The sequence below is a fragment of the Drosophila virilis genome, chromosome 3 (assembly GCF_030788295.1).
Source record: "Drosophila virilis strain 15010-1051.87 chromosome 3, Dvir_AGI_RSII-ME, whole genome shotgun sequence".
NCBI classification, from domain to species: Eukaryota; Metazoa; Arthropoda; class Insecta; order Diptera; family Drosophilidae; genus Drosophila; species Drosophila virilis.
Window position 1 is genome coordinate 9,643,092 of NC_091545.1, and position 21,671 is coordinate 9,664,762.

General features: G+C 40.5%; 1 protein-coding gene across 3 annotated transcripts; it reads right to left on the reverse strand.

Moving 5' to 3' along the window:
- Positions 1 to 94: 94 nt before the first annotated feature.
- Positions 95 to 19,942, reverse strand: Ncc69 (sodium chloride cotransporter 69). 3 transcript variants are annotated; one of them, XM_015175340.3, is made up of 21 exons: positions 19,830 to 19,942; positions 19,073 to 19,242; positions 9,892 to 10,389; positions 7,287 to 7,466; positions 7,107 to 7,221; positions 5,763 to 6,021; positions 5,435 to 5,688; positions 5,228 to 5,342; positions 5,032 to 5,171; positions 4,806 to 4,971; positions 4,594 to 4,745; positions 4,422 to 4,531; positions 4,213 to 4,348; positions 3,566 to 4,159; positions 3,277 to 3,505; positions 3,043 to 3,093; positions 2,821 to 2,874; positions 1,973 to 2,070; positions 1,667 to 1,896; positions 619 to 848; positions 95 to 554 (listed from the first exon to the last, which is right to left on the reverse strand). In XM_015175340.3, the coding sequence occupies exons 3-21, from the start codon at positions 10,119 to 10,121 to the stop codon at positions 304 to 306; spliced, it is 3,594 nt and encodes a 1,197-aa protein (XP_015030826.1). In that variant the 5' UTR covers positions 10,122 to 10,389; positions 19,073 to 19,242; positions 19,830 to 19,942; the 3' UTR covers positions 95 to 303. The 3 variants fall into 3 exon arrangements, with proteins under 3 accessions (XP_015030826.1, XP_032290583.1, XP_032290584.1); XM_032434692.2 differs by lacking the exon at positions 2,821 to 2,874 and having other exon boundaries at positions 19,830 to 19,941; XM_032434693.2 differs by lacking the exons at positions 2,821 to 2,874; positions 3,043 to 3,093 and having other exon boundaries at positions 19,830 to 19,941.
- Between the last annotated feature and the right edge of the window lie 1,729 nt (positions 19,943 to 21,671).

The window sequence follows — 21,671 nt, forward strand, 5'->3', positions numbered from 1 at the left end:
AAGGACATGCACGTAACGGGCCAAAACAAAAAGGAAACACGAAAATATCTTTTCACGAAATTCTTCAGAAATGTAATACAAAAGGAGGCATGAATCCAAGTCTGCATAAAATTTAATCGTCTGTGTGCGTCATGGTTGGGTTTTTTTTTTGGGGGAAGGCTGCGATTGAGCGTATATGTCTATATATAAATATAAATACATTTATGGTACAACTAGAATAACATAAAATTCCTGTACTCGTACAACTAACAAGAGTGAGAGTTCGGTTAAAAGCAGAACGCAATTGAAAGGCGCGCTCCGCGCCTACGAGTAGAATGTGAGCACGCTTGTCTGATTGCCTCGCACAAATAGAAACGGTGGCATATCACGACTGAGACTCTCCAGCCAGGCCATGTAGAGGGGTGCCGAAACGATGTTTTTACGCGGCATTGGCAGCGTCATCACCACAAGATCCGATTTGGTTGACTGCTCGCGTAGATACTCACGCAGTCGCAGATAACGATTCGTCTTGTCCACAACGGCCAGCAGATCATCTTCGCTTATGTGAGCTAGAGCTAGAGCATACAAATGGAAGAAATGAGACCTAGAAGTGACTGGCAGTTGGTCAAGGATTCTCACCTTCGTCCTCGTTGAGGGTTCCCTTGCTGCTGTGACCATTGTCCTTGTCGCTCACAAGAAATTCCTTAATCAGTTCAGTGAAGAACTGTTTGGATGTTTCCAACGGCTTCTTGGTAATATCCGGTATCAACGTCAGGTCGGAGTAGTCAATGCGAAACTTGGACAGCAAACTGGCCATCGAGCGTTGCTCATACTCCAATTCCGCTTTCTTGTTGGCCAGTGCATAGACCCTGCGCAGTGAATATTTAAAAGCCAAGTGTGAATTCTCCCTTTGTGCAAGTGCAATTACATATTGAGGATACTATGTATCGACAGTGACTGAATCCAATTTACAGATGTTGCCCGAAGAGCTTCCATTTGTAAAAACTCTTTCGCGCTTTTCGAAAGCCAATAAGAAAGTAAGTTCAATGCAAATGGAGGCAACGACTGAGAGATACCCTTAACACTAAAAAGGCTAAAAATAAATTTATTATGAACTACTGTCAAAGATAAAAACATTTTGGTAACAACTTTTTGTTTACAGGCATACGGAGCCAACACAATCTCAATAGGCCCAATTCGCTAGTTAAGAACTGAGTATAAAAAGCACAGAACGAAAACTCAAATCACTCGCTTCGTTTCGCATACCAAATGTTATACTTAACGAGTCAGTGCGTCACTGCAGTTCCGATAGGTTCCCCAAGTGTCGGTGTGTCAGTCTCAGAGCTGTCGGGATGACCTGTTTGCCAGGCACACGCATCTGTCAAGCAATCAATGCGTCAGTTAGTCAGTCGAGCCGAGTCCCGCCTAAGGAGACTGCTGAAGCTACTTGGTTTGACTGCCTGTTTCCTGCAATGTATCAGCTCGCACGGAATTCAGCCAAAAAGTATCTTGTCAGGAGAAGAAGTCGCAGCAGTGGCTGGTGCCACGGGTTGGCATATTTGAATAAAATTCAATTCATGCCAAATAAATCCGCACAGGCATATCCGGGGGCTTTTTAAATGCCTTGGGATGTGAGCCACATACATAGCTTTCTGCTGAAAATGGCCCGGGCTGGCTTGCTGCTTACCTCAATTTACATGATTGCCAGGTGCGTCGAGTGCTGATGATGTAGGGCAGCAACAATGTGAGGCCGCCGTCGTCGTATAACCACCAGACATCGATGATGGCGTGGCTGCGCTTTCTCGTAAATTGCGTCAAGTCAGCCAGCACATCCTTGGATAGCTCGACGCCACCTGGTCCTCTGTAGAGAGAAACGGGATCGTCGTGTTTCGCCTTCGATTTGCTTAGTGTGCTGGGCTGTTATTATTGTTGTTGTTGCATGACGGCAAATTGAGTACAATTTATTTATTGAAAAGATGATCTGCCCACTTACCTGCTCATTTGTGGCCTTGGCGTCGAGGGGATCGGGCAGCACAGAGACATCCTTCACCTGATTACCGGCTATGAACGATAAGTCGCTGGTGCTGGATGCTGTGGACGGTATACATACATATAGATATATATAGAGATAGATATACTTAAATATGAATTTGAATTTAATTCAAGACAAAACCCATGCACAGTTAATGGCAAGCCAAGCAGCATTGTCAATCATTAAATCATAAACAATATCATAAAGAACACAGTTTTATGCTATTTGCTGTTGCCCATTCTCGAATTTGCACAATTTATTTTCAAATTGGGAAATGGTATGCAAAACAATGCTTAAAACATGCACGTGCTCTGCCGCCCAGCTCCGCTGACCCGCCCTGGCCCCTACGGAACCTGCGGCCTTGTAACGACTCCACATGTAGTCTGCACATTTTCGGGTTCGTGCTTTTAGGGAACATTGTATAAATTTAAATTCAAATTTACGGGTTTTTCTTAATTTGGGAGCAACAAATTGCCGAAAGGGTTTTGTCACAGCTGGCAGCCTCTAAAGTCCTCCACCTTGCTTGAATTAGTCGCCACTTGCTCAATCTTGATATAGAGTAGTTTTCAGTTAGTTATGAATTAGTTGCATGCGACAATGGCAATTAATTAGCTGGCAATAAAACGTGGCCTAATTAAGGGCAAGGCCAAAAGTTATGGTTTTATGCATGCACGGTGCGGAATGCGGAATAGAGGGGTAGAGGTAAAGTTGGCTCGAACATATACATATTTACCTAGTGGCAGTGACCCTACAATAACTTAACTTCACATTCCAATCAATTACCTTAAGACACGTAAAATTGATCTTACACTCAACTTCACCTGGCCAAGAGCGTATTCTACTTAGACTTTGCTTGAAACGCACTACGAAAAAGAAACAGAAACAGAAACGGAAACGGAAACGGAAATTGGAATGGGAACAGGAAAGGCACACGCAAATCAACGTGAGTTGTTATAGTATTCAAAAACCAGAAGAAAACAAAACTAAGAAGAAATTTTGATCCTTAAAAGACTCACGCAGCTGATACTTACTTTTGACATACTTCAGGCCATTGTCAGTGGGTGCCAATTTGTTGGCGGCATCTAAAAGTTTGTGGTTACAGTTTGTGGTGCATTGATAAATTGTGGTTTTATATAAAATTAATTAGTGTGCACAGGTGCGCATTTGGTTTTTGTGTGTTTGTTGAAGTCCATGCAAAAATAATTAAAAGTTTCAGCATTAATAAGTGGCCCACTTCTAGCTGGACCGCACCGTAAACAACTTACCTTGCGATACATTGCGACTCAATGAGTCCACGCTGCCACTGAGGCCATGTCGCGGAATATGCTCGCTAGCCTGCAGATCGTTGGAGCTTTCGTTGGGCTGCAGCGTGCGCGGCACATCCAGAGTGCAGTTGGCTGTGGTCCAACCGCCTTCCGGTGAGCCCAGCAGCTGCGAGCAGTCCAGGCCCTGGGGCACACGCAATATGGCCACGGAGAGATACATATCTAGGGCCTGTTAGAGAAATGGCAGAAGAATTTATTGCAAGCTCCAACATTGCCAGCTGCCACCCACCTTGTGCATAACATTGAAATATTGCACCAGCTCCTTGCGCTCGCACGTCTGCCAGTCGGTTTTGTAGCCCATAAGTATGATGTTGGGCTTTAGCTTGCCAATCCCCGTAGCCTGCATAAGGGCACGCGTACCTGCCTCAAAGTCCTCGCCATCGACCAGTGCATAGAAGCCCCTAACGTGATGCTTCTGGAACCAGATAGAGGCACGTTCCTTGAGGTAATTACGATACTTCTGCGAACCGGAACCACGCAGCACATGGCCACAAACAAGCAGCGAGAGATTCTTTGTCAACATATAGGCGAAATCGACCAAAACGGGACGCGTATTGGGCAGCCCAGACAGGACAAGTATCTGCGGGCGATAGTTCTTGACATGATCCTCCACATTGTTCAGCTGCTGCACGGACATCAGCGCGTTCTTGTAGGTCTGCGCCTGTGTGGTGGAGCCCCAGTTGACGTCCGGCTTGCGATAGGCGACAATTAAGTACAGTGCCAACACCACGCAGAAGGTGATGAGTGCAGTGGCCCACGAAATCAAAAACATGACCGCAACGCAGAGTATGGCGCCCACAAGACTCAGCCACATGTTATAATACTGAAGATGAAAGGAATTATTCCAGTTAAAGGAAGGAGAGGGAGGATGCTTACCTTGAACGTGGGCCGCCAGCCCACAGGCTTGGCCAGGCTAGCATGGAATGTGCTAAAGTTGATTAACATATATGCGGCCAGGAAGAAATTCGAGATGAGCGGTGCAATCGAGTTGAGGTCCCCCACAAGTATAAAGCTACAACAATCAAGAATATATTTGCATATGCATTATACTCGCCTATGCTTTCTCTGGCAAATGAATAACTTACAACATGGATATGAAGAAGGTCAGTACATAGCCACGCACTGGCTCATTGTTCTTGCCGTAGCCCTTAGCAAACCAAACAATTTTCGGGTAGAGCTCATCCTTGCACAAAGCCTATCAACGGTTGCAAAATGTCAAAGGTATCACTGATCTTCCGAATTTGGAATTTGGCTTACCTGAAAAACCTTGGGGGCGGACACCAAGCTGGCCAAAGCCGATGACAATGTCGCAGCAAAGCAGCCGGCATAGATGAGTGGACCAAAGCCAGACACCAATTCAATTACCTGAAACGAGTTTTGCAGTCCATACAGGCATGTACCAGTGGATGCTGAACAACATTTAATTAGAAGGCATATTCAAACGGAAGTGCAAATGCAGTGTTGCCTACTTGACGAGCAGTTTAGAAATTCGAAGGAGCCGTTTATCGCATCCACCACGTAGCCGGTGGCATCTCGAGCCACAGTGCCGCCACAGATCAGCACCATCAGCAGATATGTGCCTGTTGTGATAGCAATGGCCAGAATTGTGCCCTTGGGTATAGACTTTTGAGGGTCCTAAAAGACAAAGCAATCGTAAATGGCTAATAAATTGTTTAGGACGCAACTGTGACGCACCTTCAAGTCGCCCGAAATGTTGGCGCCCGCCAAAATGCCCGTGGCAGCGGGGAAGAAGATGGCAAAAACTGAGAAGAAGTCGTGACTGACATAGCCCTCCTGGCGGTAGTTCGGAAACAGATTTGTATGGAATAGCGTGGCTGCATTCAATTTGATTAAAAGCCTGTTCAATGGCGCCGCATTGGCTGGCACTCACCATTATAGCCGATAAAGCCCTTGGCCCGCTCACCCTCGCTCTTGGGTCCAATGAAGCTGCCAATGATGAAGTCAGCGATAGCTGCCAGCAGAATGAAAAGCAGGCCGATTTGCGCCTGTCAAAGATACATGGGTTGGAGGAGGTGTGGTTAACAGCAGCGCAACTGAGGCGGAATTCATAAAGCATCAAAAAATTAATCATACGCACCTTGGCCTCCCACTCCATGCCGACACAAACGATAATGAGTAGCAGTAGTATGGTGGTGCCACCCACGATGCGCACATCCGTGACACCACCATCAACGATTTGCACATCCATGCCTGTCATCATGGCCTGCAAGGACTCACAAAAGCCCACCACGTACATGGCGCAGGCGACAACGTTAGCCAGCGAAAAAATGAGGCCAATCGAGCCACCAAACTCGGGGCCCAAGGAGCGGGATATCATGTAGTAGGTGCCACCTAAACAGGCGGGCGTATTAAAAACCATTTAAAACAACAGCCAAGTAACCGCCTGGCACTGACATAGGACTCACCTCCTTTGATGACGCCGTTGGTGCTTATCGCTGACATTGACAACGCCGTAATGGTCGTGACAGCGGTCGTTGTCAATATTAATACGAATCCCTCGATGATGCCCGCCTGCCCCACCACCCAGCTGAGGCGCAAAAATAGCATCACACCCCATATGTTTAGCAGGCAGCGTATGAGTACACCTTTGATCCAACCAAATTTTAGAACGCCATTCGTGTTGCCCGACTCCAGATCCCGATTACGTTGCAGGCTGTGCGGGTTCTGCAAGTGAAAACCAAAGTCATTTTCAATAAAGCTATCTACGATTGATAGATGATGCCCCACGGCCCCAATATGAATACGCCAGGGTTATACTTTAAAAGCTCCAAAGGTACAAAGATACAAAGCTGCTCAACAAATTAATCATACGCCAGCGCAACTGCAGCAGCATGTGATGCATAATTTAACATTTAATCTCTGACTGAGCATTTAATGCCCTTTGAAAGCCTTTCAAGGATATATTTATAACCTTTGATGTAACACGCTTCTATCAAAGTCCATGGAATCGAAAACAATTGCACAAATTTCTAGCCTATTGACAATTGTGTTTTCTTTCTTTCTTAAATCAATTGACACCCACCACAACGCGAGTGCAAAATCAATTAGTGGCAATTGATTGCATTAGAAATTGTGTTTGCGTTGCCTGCGCTTGCCCACACACTCGCACAATGGGAAACTCATAAAGGCAACGTGAAAGTCAATTGAAAAGTCAGCGGCCCCGAAAGTAACGCAAGCGTGGGTGAAAATGTCAGAGCCAAAATGAAAATTATAAATAAATAAAGGAAGAAAAAAGCAAGCCAAGCTTCATTTGGCTTGCATTTAATTAAAGCAAACATTGCTGCATTTGAGGTGGCTTAAATGATTTTCAGTGGCTGCAGCGGTATTTTACAATATTATCGCCAATTTTCAACTGTTTAACGAGCACGCGCCAGAGCTGAACGTTCCTCGAACTCTGGCGCTATGCTAATGACCCCAACTGTTGACTTCGCAAATGCCTCGCTGCGACTGAGTTTTCAATTTGAACTGTTAAAAGACGTAGTGTAAGAAGAAGCGAACACAGTGCCACAAGCTACTTGACACTTCACCAAGCCAGCGTCAATTTGCAGTGTCAAATACAGGAGCTGACAATGACTGTGACTTTTCCGTCTGGTTGCCAGGCCGTTGGCTGGTCTTGAATTTCCCACGAATTGATTTAAATTTAAACTGGGCCCAGGCACACGTAAGTGATGGCAATCGATTTATGTGCGACCCTTTACCAATAATATTAATTGATATGTCAAGCGGAAGAGACTTCAGAGGATACTCACTTTGCCCACCAGCGTTGCATTGTGCAGCTCGTCGAGCGTTGGACGGTAGGCGGCCTGTATGGACATCATGTTGCGATAATTATCCAGGCGTGGCAAGGCCTCACGTGTAAAGTGCCTGTGAAATTATCGCATTAACTTAAGTTGAATTGGCCATACGAGCTATTAACAGCGTTAACTAACCGAAAACTTTTGCCATATTTTGTATCGTACTCATTGTCCAGTAATTCGCGTTCCTCCAGCGAATCATTTGAGCCGTCCGATTCCTCATTTTGTGGTTCAACTTGAAAACGCGTCGTTGTCTGTAAATCCTTAAAGCGGGAGGGCTTGTCCTTATCGCGAAAACTACTCTTGATGGATTGCCTGCAAGACGAGAAAAAAAAGTCAGCTTTAAAAAAGATTCAAAAGGGTCTCTGTTCATCTCGCCATGACTAATGTACAGCAGCTATCATTTAACCAAAAACAAAATAATTTCGAGCAACAAGAGGAGGTCTGCCAGTTGCCCCATTCCAATTAGAATGGGAAATTGAATCCAATTTGACGAGCAGCATATTCCTTACGTTTGCTGAGTTTTACTTCATTTACAGCTCAATTTTCAAATTTAAGCCAAATACATTTTATTACATGCCATTTTAACTCGTTGGACAAAAGACCAATTGTTGTATTTGCGGTTCTTTGTGCTGAGCTGTGCTAAGGTGTGCAGGATGTATATATTAGTATGCGTGTGTGTGGATGTGTGTGTGGGTGGGCTACACACAGCCGCAGGACATAGCCACACAAGCAGACACAAGTTCAAGCTGGCTTAGTAGATTATTATGCTCATTGGTTGTTGTTGTTGTTGTTTGCGTGTGATGATGCGATGCATGACTGGCTGACTAAACCCCTGATGAATTTTGCTTGTTGTGCACTCATGTGGCTTGAACAATTGACTTTAACCAGCCGCCTGGAGGTATTCTAGATCCGAATGCTGCCTTCATCTGTATACTCAAACTTGTATACGAGAGTGCCTTAATAAAAAGTGCCTGACCAGCAGATATGCCGTGTCCTGCTGTACATTCGCACTTAATCAAACATATTTATAGTAGGAAGTGAGGGCAAAGAAACGAAAAGAGAGCAAGCCCCTTCAATTGTACCTTTCTATGTGATCCTCATGAATTCAATTAATTCCTTAAGCCTTTGATGTCGTTTAAGAGATTAAGAGAAAGAAATTAAAAGGGGCAAACAGGATATTATTTCTACTGCTGTCTGTTTTACATAACATAAATTTGCTTTGAGTACAGGGTATGGATGAGTCTATTGAAAGCCGCAAGCAAGGCATGTGTACGTCCATGCAAAAATTTTATTGTTGACTAGTTTACCAGCTCATCGTATTTCAGCATCTATTTCTATTTGCAGCTGAAAATAAATTTTAGCCAATTTTTCGAAATTCCAAAATTTAATAATTAGTTTAAAAGCTCAATTTGTATAAAATGTGCTCTAGCGGCATTACATGATTTAAACGAGCTTGAGCTTAAGCATAAATTAATTAATTAATATTTAATTTATACAGTTAAGTTGGCATTTGAAATGATTGCTAAAGAACCCTTATAATGTAATGTCAAGTGGCAATTAGAGAAATAATGTTTACTCTTTTAAATTCATTCGCACATAAAATTGGCAATAAATAATGCAAATGGGCAAAAGTAGGCTCATTTTATGGAATTTTGGTTACATTTGATAATTTACGGCCCGAACAGCAAACCAAGAGCAGACTAATAAAATGGAAATGTCGGCACTGGTCCGTGGTTGTGATTAACAGTTGTGACCTCTGCAAAGGGCCAACAAAAACTCCAATTGAACTAGCTGTGGGCTATGCAAATGGGGTTCCAGTTGCTCGTTCTCCCGACTGCATTCATCGCATGCCAACACAAATGATTGTTTATTTCTTTTGCTGTGATTGGTTCTACTCCTGCCTGCTGTTGCACTAAGTCCCTTTTCAATTGGGGTTCCTTCATTCGGAGCTGCGAGCACGTTAAGACAAGGAATGTTTGTTGAACTTGCCAATTTAGGGGCAACAAGCCAGGTCGACAAACTTTCAAGTAATTTGATAGATGCATCAAGTTCAAAAGAAAGCCAATGGCCAGGCGACTAAGCTGAATATTTGTTTTTGTTTTTTTTTTTATCAATTTACGTGCAGTCTAAAGAAAATCAAGTTCAATTGACTAAACATTGATGCGACCCTTTTACAAGTAGGTTTTTAAATTTTGGAATTTCGCTAATACTTTTACTCGAAATAATTGCAAGCAGCTGAGATGTAAGGAATTCTATTTCTTTCGAAAATGTTCGTATTTCGTGTCGCGCAAGAAAACAGGATACGAAATACTTTTAGTATACATTTAGTTCCAATAAATATTCAGAAAGATCTTTAAACCAACTTATATCATAAATTCATATGCTCATGCCTAATGCTCCTGCTACTCGAATAAATGTTTAGCAATTGATGGTAATTACCGAGTCTTAAATGCATCTTACCGTCCATTTATTCGGTAACTCGCATTTGCACAATTACGCCATATCCTTTTGCCCATATGTACCATGTGATTAAACGGACATAAGTATGACAAAATATCCCATTCATGGAATTGATAATAAGGTCAAAACAAGAAGGCAGCACGGAAAACAAACGGCGAATAAGTAAAAGCACAACGTTAAGCAGAAAATGGACAAATTTAAAAAGTTTGCAGCCATTCAAAAATGTTAGATGGTGGCTGAAGAGGGAGGGGGATAAGGTGGGGCGAGGGTGGCTTACCTCTGCTGCCTGGGCTGTTGTTTGTTGAGCAACTGTGTCGCATCGAAAGTGTCGTCCTCGAGGAGCTCTCCATCAATGTTGGTCAGCCGACGGTAGACCTCGTCGGCCGGAGGTGCGTGTGATTTGCGGTCCTCATTGTCGTTGTTGTTCTTGTGATGGTTAACAGGATTCACTTGGAAGCGGTTAGGTCGATCGACCGAGCCCATCTCAAACGATATTGTGTCCGACATGTCTCTTGTCTGTGTGTGCCGCTTGGGTCGCTGCGACTCTTGAAAAAAGTTTGGGCGGTCTGTTTTGGGTTTCTGTGGTTAGCTAATGCCACAAGTTTTTTTTTTTGGGCGGGTCCTTTGTCTTAACTCACTCCACCTCAGCTAAATGAATTCCTTCGTTGTGTGCTTTATACCAAGGAAGGCAATTGGGCTTCGTTGTCTGTATTCATCCAATTTATGTGCGAGAAATATTTTCCAGCTGTAGCGCGAATATTTTCCTGCAAATATGCTACAAATAATTCCATAAAAAAATAGAAAGTGTATGTGATTTGCTGCTGACATGACAATTGGTATTTTAAATGTATATTGACAAGCAAAATATATCCTTATCTAAATATATATGTATGCATGAAATAGTATCTTTGAAATACACACAATTTAAATATTTTTTAAATGACAAACTATTCAAATACAGCTTTAGAAATACAGTTGAAGTCGCAAATAAATCCTCTTATAGACTTTCAATTCATATACCCTTGTCAAAACTGAAACCATGGATAAATACTTTTTCTGCTATGTAAATGGTTATTATTACTTTTTTTTTTAACGAGTGCGCTGTGGGTTCGTGTACAAATCGGTTGCTAAATATAGCATCGAGCAAATTGATGCAAATTAATCATGATTAGCGGTCTCTGTGATCCCAAGGGAAATGGTTGCCATGTGAGTTAGCTCACCGTGGCACACCTGGCGTATGCGCGATGAATTCGCAAGCAGGATATGAAGTGCCAGGCCCATAAGCAAACAAAAAAGAAAGGAATTACAGCAATTGATTGCCAAGCGGCGGCAATTTCTCACAGTCCTGAGACTCGTGAGCAGCAGTTGGCATTTATGGGTCAATGCAGGAGGTAAACAGAACGCGCAATTACGAAAAATCCACAATAGAAGAGTCAAACTGAAACAAGGCCTGAATGAGAGCGCGAGATAATTACGCCAATTATGCAATTTTTTGATGAAATATGTGGGAACTTTGCACTCGAGCCATGTGGAATTTGCACAAATTTATTGAAGCAATTAAGCGCTTAATTCAATGAGCCCAACGACACACAACTGAGCCTAGGCGGGGGCAGACGGGGCGACAAACGACAGCTGGCAGCCAGCAATCAGATGTCCACGCATCCAACAAGGCCGCCAAAGATCAGAAACTTTGCTAACGCTTATCGGCCAGCGACAGACACACGTTAAGAATACCTATACCTTGACCTACAGCCTTCAAAGGAGCCAGGTGGAACTTGATAAGCGCCAAGCTATGGGGTTAAAGGTTTTCGCAGCAGCTTGTCAAACAGCGTTGCCTAGTAATGAGCTCGGAGGCGTGGCAGCACGGATGGCGGCCACTTTTTGAAATGAAAATATTTTATAATGATGGCATTAAAAGGAGATTCATGATTTATGATGGCTCCGACTAAGTTTTGATTAATTGCGCCATAAACAAATTCATTTGCATTCTGTCACCGCATTCCAGGTGCCGTGTTTGGCATGCCATTGATATTTTTCCAGTCTGAAGTGGAGATGTTATAGACGCCAAGCTGGAATCGCTTGACAGCTGCTAAAAGGCATAACATAAACAACAAAGTAAAAGTTGTAAAAAACTTATCTGAGTAATTGTTGCCATTGTCCGAGCCACGAAGAGACGGCTGAGGCCCACCAGCTAGGCCCCTTTTTAATGACCCTACAATGAACCAATTGCTTCCGATGCTCATTTCGCGTTGCCTTGTTACGATTTCACGATTGTATTATTACTGTTCTTGTTCTTGTTGTTCTTCTCAAGCTTTTAACATTTTTTTTTTTTTTATTTTCTGATTGGACTATATGCCTATGCGTATTTAAGCGCTGCTACGCTTTCTTTTCATTGCCTAATTCAACGCCCATTCGCATTTCAATTGCCTCAATAAAACAAGATTTTTACTACTCTGGTGGTCTCTGCGTCACAATGAAACCCCTCTCTAGCCGACTGGAATGTACGCCCCAAAGCTGCCTGCTTAATGGGCATGAGATAAATTTAACTTTGCTCGTAAAGAGTTGCGATTTTCTCGAGGCTACCAGCATCAGAATTGCCTGTCAACGAATATTTCTGCGGAGCTAAAAATTGTTCTTACATGTCCTAACTTTTAAGGCATTTGATTCTTGGCGCTCAGCAGTACATTCGCACCATCAAAACAGTCAACAAAAGCTCTTAAATTGCAATTGCATATTTCTACCTTGACCGAGAAGCAGCCGTACATGTTCATATATTAAGCAAATACATATATATAAATTTTATTACCTGACCTCAATTACAAGACGATACAAAAAGTAAGGCAACAATGAAATATGGTGACGCCGAATTTAAGAGCTGCCATTGCTGAGGCAGCAGCTCTTAATGACAAAACATCATCACAATGGCAAAATACGGACCATGGGCCATGGGTAAACGTGTATTGTGATTCCGTTTGAACGTGCCTTCCGTGTCGAGCGGCAAATTTGCGATGGCCAAAGTTTATGCCCTAATATTGATATCAATCGTTTTTATACTAGATGAGAAGCGATACATGTACAAATGGTAATCAGTAATATGGCACGCACAAAAAGAAAACTTTCGGACAGGAGCATGTTATCCAATGCCACGCCCACCCCAGCTATATGTTGCATGTATGTCGTTCATCAACACATGCGGCAATGTGGCCACATAAGCCACGTTATAAGGAAAGCAAGTGTGTGTGTTGCCCCGATGCACATCAAAGCTGATTAGAAGGCCGAATCCTGCGAACCTACATACGCAATGACAAGCTGGCAGCATGCCCAAAAAAAAGTGACAAAAACATACAACAAAAGTTAAACAAGTCAAGCGTGTGCTAACTTGGACGGTATTATTAGCAGGGTCAAGGCGTTGTCCAATAAACGTAATGCGTACAAGTGGAAAACTTTAATATTAAATAGAGCTAGCAAAAACCCAAACTAATGCACAAGGCTAAAGTTAAACTTATAAAATAAGAGGATCATTTGAAATACAATACGCTAATGAATACAAGGAGAAGAGTTCCTTAAGAAAATACGAGTTAAACAGTTGAATATGCTTAAAAGATAATTTAAGGGCCTTATAAGTAAATCTCCACATTTACCCTATCTAAGCCAGAATGATGAATATTGATTGCCGTACTCAAAAACTGCTTAATTGTCATATCAGTGCATGGCGAATGTTTGAGGAACTCACTTAGAGACTCCTGCAAATCTTAAGAAACTTTCGTAAAATCTTGGGTAACGCAAAAAAATACCCTGTAAACTTCGTTAATTGTAACAGAATATATCAATATTATTCAAGTATACCCTTATTGACTTCCCCATCAACAAATTCAAACTCTTCGCTCAACTAAGTTAAGTCTTAGCGTAACATAATCATTTAATTTCATCAATCTGTATCCAATCGAACATAATGAGTAAAGTTGAGCAGGTTTTTATTGAAGAATGGAAAACAGTTTTAATTAAACAGGTTTCGGTCCGAACCTGAGCCGCAACAAATATTTAATTGCATACCATCAGCGCCAAGCTCAAATTCTTTGCTGAAATCAAATTTTGGAAAAATTCCTATCGCACTTTAAGTATACATTATTTATTATTTATGTATAAGCAGCAATCAAATAAAGGTTTCACAGATTTTATTCAGTTTATTAACCTTTTTTATGGCCATCAAAGGTCTCAAAATTTCTGCTTCGTCAGTTCAAACACAATGAATAAATATGAGCGGAGGGAAATACATAAAAAGAGTTCTATTTTTGTTTTAAGTGGAATTTTTCTTAAAAGCGAAAAAAAAAACGAATAAATAACAAGTTTTGGGCAATTATTGTCTTAGACGATTTCTGAGTAGAATTGAAAGAATGGCTAACTAATGTCGGATAGTAGTAAAATTAGTTTTAGCTCTTTCAATAAGCGCAAAGCCATAAAAGCTAGCAACATTTTGGCCCATATCTTGTTCGTTGCCAACAAGTCAACAAAGTTTCGCCCCTTTTTTATGCCGCACATTTGTTTGCTTAAGTACGAGTATTTCATATTATTTTTCGGCTGTAAATTTGCATTGAAAAGTGCCATAAATATTATTTCGCGAGTTTTTATGTCGCCAACAGGAAACCTGCGAACAGCAACTCCGACTGAGGCCAGCCTGTGGAATTTCAAGTATATGCACATCCAAATATTTATATATAAGTATATATAGGTATTGTGTAGGTCTTTTGGGAAAGCTGGATTCCAATAAGCGATGTATATTTTTTTATGATTTAAAGTCGTAAATTTGTGGCAGCATATATTTACGACTCGAATGCCATTTGGTAAGTACCCGGGAGCCGGATGTCCCCGGATACGGCCTGTGCCGCTGTGTGGGTGTTTGCTGTGACTGCAGCTTTTATTTGCTTCATTTGCGGCAGCATAAATTAAGTGCAAAAATCTACAAAAACAAATATGTGTAGCCACACATAAGCAACACGAACGAACGAAACAATGCCGCTTGGCAGCATTAAAATCTCAATAAAACAGAAAGGAGCATAAGAAAAATTGTTTTGACGAAATCAATGCGAACGCCATTCGGACTGTTCCCTTTTATGATCACTTTCAATGCTTGGCAATAAATAAAGTTGCTGAGCCGAAATCATCATAAAAGAGAAGCGATTAAGCTGCGGCCCAAGCATTACATAATTTAAGAAACTAAAATTGTTACAAATAAAACTAAAACCAAATAAATTGTGTATACGCCACGTGTGGCTCGTCGTTCGACAATTCATATTCGTGCCGATTGACTTAAGGCTGAGCCGAGGTATGCGAATGTTAATGTAGCAAATGCTATCGACAATATTTTTATGACAGTTTTTTTTTTTTTTTTGCAACTAACAGGAAAGTCAATCATGTGAGAACCCAAAAAAAGTTAAGTTTAAAAGTCATTTCAAGCCCAGAAGCACTTTAAACAATTCTCCCGCAAATGGTAGCAAAAAGCTACATTTATGTATTTTCCGAATTCTTTAGAGTATTTACATTTGTGCGGCGCACGTAACACAACATATATGCATTTTTCCATGAACAATAAGTTGGAACAATCGAGTAAATTATATTTATTTAATTGATTGTTTTTTTTTTTCCACGAAACTCAACTTGAATTGAATCATGTACACAATAAGCTGTACTCCAGCAATTTTATTAATATTTGTTTAAAATTTAATTTAAAATTTTTCAAATATATGATAAATCAATATCTAGGCTTGCAGTCCAGATATATATTTATCAGATACACCAAGTTAAATTCTTCGACTTATTGCAAGTTCACGATCAATTTTCTTAACGTAATTAGAACATAACATTATATACTAATTACTTGCTAAATACTTTGGCTACAAATTTGGCCAATAATGGTAAATGGGAACCTATTTGAGGCACGCAACAAACATAATTTCGAGCGTGCAACAGTTAAGAACTTATTCATAATCATGCTCAGGCCAAAGGCCAACATTAAATGTTAGCTGGGTCATTTGCACGCGCTCCGAATTTCTTGTTAGTCTTTTCAACGAATTTTGCCTAAATAAAAGCTTAGTATTAAGAGATCTAATCAACAACTTTTCTAATATTGAAAAGATATTTGTCTAAGGCACATGGCGACAGCATCTACCAAAGGAAGAATTTATATAAAATATTGAAAGCTTTAACAAATTCGGAAAATTCAAAAATAATTACCAAGAATTATTAGTTAATACTTTCAAGCTAGTTCTGACAAATTGAACTGCTCTTCTCTTATGGAAATATTCAGGCATTCAGGCTTTGTTAATTAAAGAGTCATAGGTCACATAAATTTAAAATTGTACAGCTCAGTGCACAATTTGTGACCCACATCTTCAAGAATCGTGTACGTTGGCCCAATGTTGGGTCCACTGCACAAACTCATTATTAATTTTGAATGCGCTCATTTGAACTACTTATGAGTGGAAAAAGAGCTGGCAAATTTTGTTCGGGTTGTGTGAGGGCGTGTTTTTAATAAAGCTAAACATTTTTGGCCGCTGACCTTGTTAAAAAAAGAAACTTGCCCCCTTAATGAAACACAAGTTGAACCCGCACAAAAAACATACATCAAAGCACCAAGCTCTAATCTTGAAATGGGATGTGCAAATCTTTGTGGTCAGGTCTTGGGTTGAGCGGTTCCCTAATTCTACGAAAATTACGCGTATATTAATTAAAGTCGTATTCAATTAATAGCCGCTACCAGAAGATTTGCTTTAGAACGTCGAGCCGCGGCTTTGATTAGCGAAACACGAGCACAGTTTTTGCGGGTTTCTTTACGGTGGACCATTCTATCCCAGCCCACGCCTTTGGGCTCTGTATGTTCCGTCAATTGCCATAAATCTTGATTAAAAGCGGAAAATGCGGCGAAAAGGTGAAAATTGTGCGCGTTTCAGTAGGCGGGCGCGATTGCTATTTTCGTTGCTTGAAAGCTTTGCTTTGCATAATTTTCAAGTCGCTTTCCGAGCATTTCCGTTGTGACCCCATCCCCCCACCGCCCACCGCCCACAACGCGCCCAGCCCATTATTTGGCGATTGCAATCTGCTTTTTGCGCCCCGACTGTCGTGTATTCTGCGTTCTGTCAAAGTTCGCAAGGTCAATGATTTAATAGTTTAGTCGTCGGCTATGCATTGTCTCCGAGCATCAACATTCCTATGACTTTTCTTTGTGTGTGCTTTGCCCGTGTCATACACTGTCATTTCATATATATATATTATTTATTATCTGTTGCTGACATGAAAAGCCTTTGGTGCGCCCCAACGCTAGCGCCACTTGCCTTGCGAATTCTCAGCTATGTCGCCTATGTCTCCAGCCGGTTACTCAGAGTCAAAAGTCACAAGCTATCAGGATGCAGTTGGATTATTCTGTCAATGGGTCGTCGAATGCACCACCAAACGAATTCCGACTGGCGCTGAGAATGTGAAATCCAGGCTTCCAGTTGAATTTAACGCGTCGCCACATCGCACAATGGATAGCTTGCCACGTATTGCTTGCAAAAATCTCCAGCTGTTAAATGTTACATACAAGTAACAGATCATATAAGTATATATAAATTTCTGCATGAAAATAAAAATTCCTTTCAAAATGTTTCGAGATCTTTCTATTGATTCTTGGTCTGGCTTCTTCCACAGTGAGCCTACCCAGCGTTTCATAGGTAAACAAATTTTTACTGATGTGTGTAGGGTGCCACCCTTAAATGCAACCCCTTAAAAAAGTCAATCATACACATGCCGGCGTCTTTTTAGAGCATATTCAATATCACAGGGGTTGATTAAGTAAACAGCGCATGCGCAGCTCCTTGGACAGCAGATGCGGTCGTTGCCGGAAAGCTGATTGTCTGGAATCGAACTTTTTGTGTACTCTTCCCCGTGGCAGGTGTATGGCTTGGCGTCATCTGATATTTGGAAGCTTGTTTGTTCTTTAAATTATATACACTGACAGAAATTAGGGGTGATTTTGTAAAATTGACATATATACATACACAATACATTATTGCCTTACATAAGAACTGCATCGAAAAAAATAATGAATTTTATTTTTTTCAGAGCAGCAAACTAGTTCAAACCCAAACCGATCGATGCATTTATACCATATTTGGTGAATGCCAGTTTTGGGTGTAGATCGTATTTAGCCCGCATCTTGTATGTGAAAATATGTACGACTTGCAATATTTTCAGCTCAATTAGATTGGGCAATGGATTTTTTGAAAATCAAGGTTAGAATCAAAACCTGGTGCGAAATGAAATAAGCAGGCAATTGGCTCGAACCTTGAACATAATCATTGACCAAGTTTTAGTCTCGGCCTTGATTTTCATAGCTAATAAAGCAATAACACAATACTTATAGAGAACATAGGAAACATAGTGCACAGACAAGTTAATTTATCGAACGTTCATATCAGTTGATATCAAACGAAATTGTTTTATCTACACAACATTTTTTTTTTATCTATATCAGAATTATTTTATGAGCCATAATGGTACTGGAAGCCTTTTAGTTAATTTACCTACAACCATATCTTATATGCAGTACGTTAAAAGATATGACACTAGGTTTTCGGGTAGTGTCGGAATGTAACCAGACACGCGACCGCATGTGGCTGTTTACATTACTTTTTAAAAGTGCACAGAGGCACATGCGAGTCTGAGTCGAAAGTAAGTGGACACTAGATCATAATAGATATATATATATGTATATATATATATGCCAGTATGCAGCAAGTGACCGTAAACTGTGCCCGAATGCTCGTGTTATTCTAGACATTAGAAGCACTTAAATTCACGCCGATTAGTAAATACTCTGTCATGAACAAAGAGAACCACGGTCATCACACATTGCCCTGATTTATGCCACAAATCGACTTGAGTCAAAAGATGATCCGAAACTAAAAAATGCAAAACGAAAGAGACTGTGACTTGTGAAACGGCTCAAAAACCAGATCCACAAGAGAACAATTACAGCTCTCAAGTTCAAGTGCATTTAAACTAAGAGACACTTAAAGCAGAATAGAAAATTCGCCTATCTACTATAGAATACGTATAAGTATATCAACTGTGCACGGACTAAGTACATGAATAAACACATGCATAAGTATGCACATTTTCATGCGCAGACTTTCTTTTAAATGCTCACAGAATGTTGCTTTTGATAACAATGCTGAACTAAACGAACTTTTTCGGGTCGGGGTTGTATGCAAAAAAAAAAGTGTTTTGTTTGAGTAAATAAAGATTTTGTTTGTTTTCCTTTCAGACTAATCTGAAAAAGCTTAAGCATTCAATAGATAAACATTCTCAGTTCATTCTTCGCGCCGGATGCCAGACACATGACCAAAGTGTTCGAAAGTAAACATAATATAAATCGATACCAGCTAATTTTATTTTAATATTGCTTCAATTCAGAAACTTACCAATTGTTGACTGTGTTTTAAATCCAATTGAGAGAGATGTTTTTGTGTAGTTGATTCGAGGACGGCTAATTGTACCTTTCCATGCAGTTCATGTAATATTTGTTGTATCACTCGGCTAAAGACAGAGACAGAGAATTATGCAAACAACACGATGAGACAAAGCACAAAATCTGTAAACAAAACACAATTCAATACCAAGAAATTGCCATTATCAGCAGAAGGCAAGACACGACGGCACAAACATAATGACTAACAAAATAATTATGTATTTGTACAATACAAAATTGTACATAATCTTATTATATATTGTATGTATGTGCCAGTATATAAGTTTTTTGTACACGTGAATCTTTGAAATACGAAACAGCAAAAAGAAACGCCACAAACTTTGAAAATGCCGCGGCCGCACTTAAAATTTAAGTCATGCATTGTGAGGCTTTATGGCATTGCACTTTTGTTTTAGGTATCGCCTTCCCTTTTGGCAAATGCATTTTACACTAATTACGAATATTTGTTTTTTTTTTTAAGATAGCAGTTGGCTGGACTGCATAAAGCACACTTAAGAAACACAAACGAAACGACACCAGCCAGTCTGTGGTGCTCGTTTCGAATATAAATATCTAAGTACATCTGTACATTTGGTGTTTTTTTTGAACGCGTACACAACAATGGAAATGGCTGCTTTTTATGCAGCAAACCGAAAATAAAACGCTATATTTATATGATTTCTTATTCACTGAAAGATATTCAAATGTACCTCAAGTACATACGAGCCAGCGTGGCCACAAGCTAAGTATTTCAGATGGTCGCAACAGCGAAGCCAATCCAACCGCCGCACCGCACGTGCAGAGAGCCAAAGAGCAACTGAAACGAAATGTTCGCGCGATCGGCGGCAACAACTGATGAAAGCGGCGGACGGTACCATCCGAACAGACGAACCCGCGACCAATCGACGAACCCAGAAAAGTAAAACAAATACAACAACAGCAACAAAAACTAGCTTTAACAGGCAATCGCCCGCGGGCAAAGCTGTGACGTGATCGATGACAAATCGCTGAAGCGTGCAGCACAGAAAATTTCACTCAATCCGTGGTGGACACATGAGTGGCAAGTCTCGCTCTACAGCTTTCTATACAAAATATATAAGGATATATACACATATATACATATGCATGTACTTATGTGAGTATCTGCTCTCTGTCTACCCGTCTCTGCCAGCACTTTGATTCATATGTTTTTTGTGACTGCTCTTTAGGGTGGTTAGCATACTTTTATACTCTTGCGAGGATTCGTTTGCATTGTCGTTCCGTGTGCAGCGTTATATAAGTGGCATGTAAATATGCCTTAATGTACATAAAACTAAATATACGAGTATATTATGTCCTTGCATACAAACACAACCATTGAAAATGTATGTAAATCACTTGAGTCCTGTTTTAATAGCACCGAACAGCTTCGAATAGCGAACACAAAGTGTTCGTTTAAATATTTAAACAAATAATTGACTAGCTCGTTGCCGATAAGGCCTAAACTATTTTCATTAACTAAAATTGTACGCAATTTTATTGCGGCATTTAATGCAAATAAATATGCAATAGAACTTCAAGTGCTCGGCCTGTGCAGTACGGAAAAGTATCTGGAAATTGTTGGAAATTGTTGCAATTTGTTAACTGAAGTGGCTCAAAGCTTGCCCAATGCCCCTATTAAATAGATAAGCATAAAATATTGTTTATACAAGAGACAGACATTCCGAATCTAATTAAACTATACAATAAAATACAAATTGCTTAAGGCCTTGTTTGCTTTAGCTTTCGTTTTAGTCCAACGTAATTTGTAATTACTTTCAACACTTATCAATAAATAAATACAATATTTATTATTGAGGTGCCTCCGAGCTCACATCCCTTTAGGCAAGCGCATGACGTCAAAAAAAAACGTTTACTCAAGATTCTTAAAAAAATAAATAAATCAGCAGAAAAAATTGGTAATAAATCAAACTGAAATTATTTACACATATCTACACACATTACACATATACATTTAATGTTGAGCACAAGGCCCAACTGGTGCACGCATTTCTGTACGCATTCAACTCAAGAGATATGCGATAACATCCATCATACGTGAGTTCAAAGTGGAGCAACTACAAAGCTTGGCTATGCGCCAGCGGAACAGGCTAAGGATAAGAAAAATCCGTTATGCCTTTATACATTTTAGGTAATATAATTTTCAAAACTCCTGAGGTTATTTTGCAATTCACTGTGGCCAACAAAAGGGACCGGAATACATATGTAAACATACATCATGCAAATGCTTGAGTTTGTTGTGTTTGTACAAAGGAACAGAATTTCCGTATGTCACTAAAGCAAGCTCTTTCAGGACTTCAATTTGAAAAATGCTAATTAAATGTTAATGACCTTAAGGACCCCGAAAATCTTAAATGTGCTAGGAACAGCATTTGCTTAAGTTTGGAAGAGCGTCAACAAGCTTTTAAGATGTTGATTATTGGGATCATAAATCATATTATATATTACACATACGCTGCATGCCACACGAAAGACCTTATGACTTGACATTTGACTGTGGGTCTGTAGGCGCA

What these genes read in the sequence shown, in the direction of transcription:
- Ncc69 (XM_015175340.3), bottom strand. Translation starts at nt 10,121, where the DNA reads ATGTCGGACACAATATCGTTTGAGATGGGCTCGGTCGATCGACCTAAC. An exon ending in GCATGGAGTGGGAGGCCAAG is followed by an intron (nt 5,343 to 5,434) that starts GTGCGTATGATT and finishes TATCTTTGACAG; the next exon opens with GCGCAAATCGGCCTGCTTTT. An exon ending in TTGGCCAGGTGAAGTTGAGT is followed by an intron (nt 2,071 to 2,820) that starts GTAAGATCAATT and finishes TACCGTCCACAG; the next exon opens with CATCCAGCACCAGCGACTTA.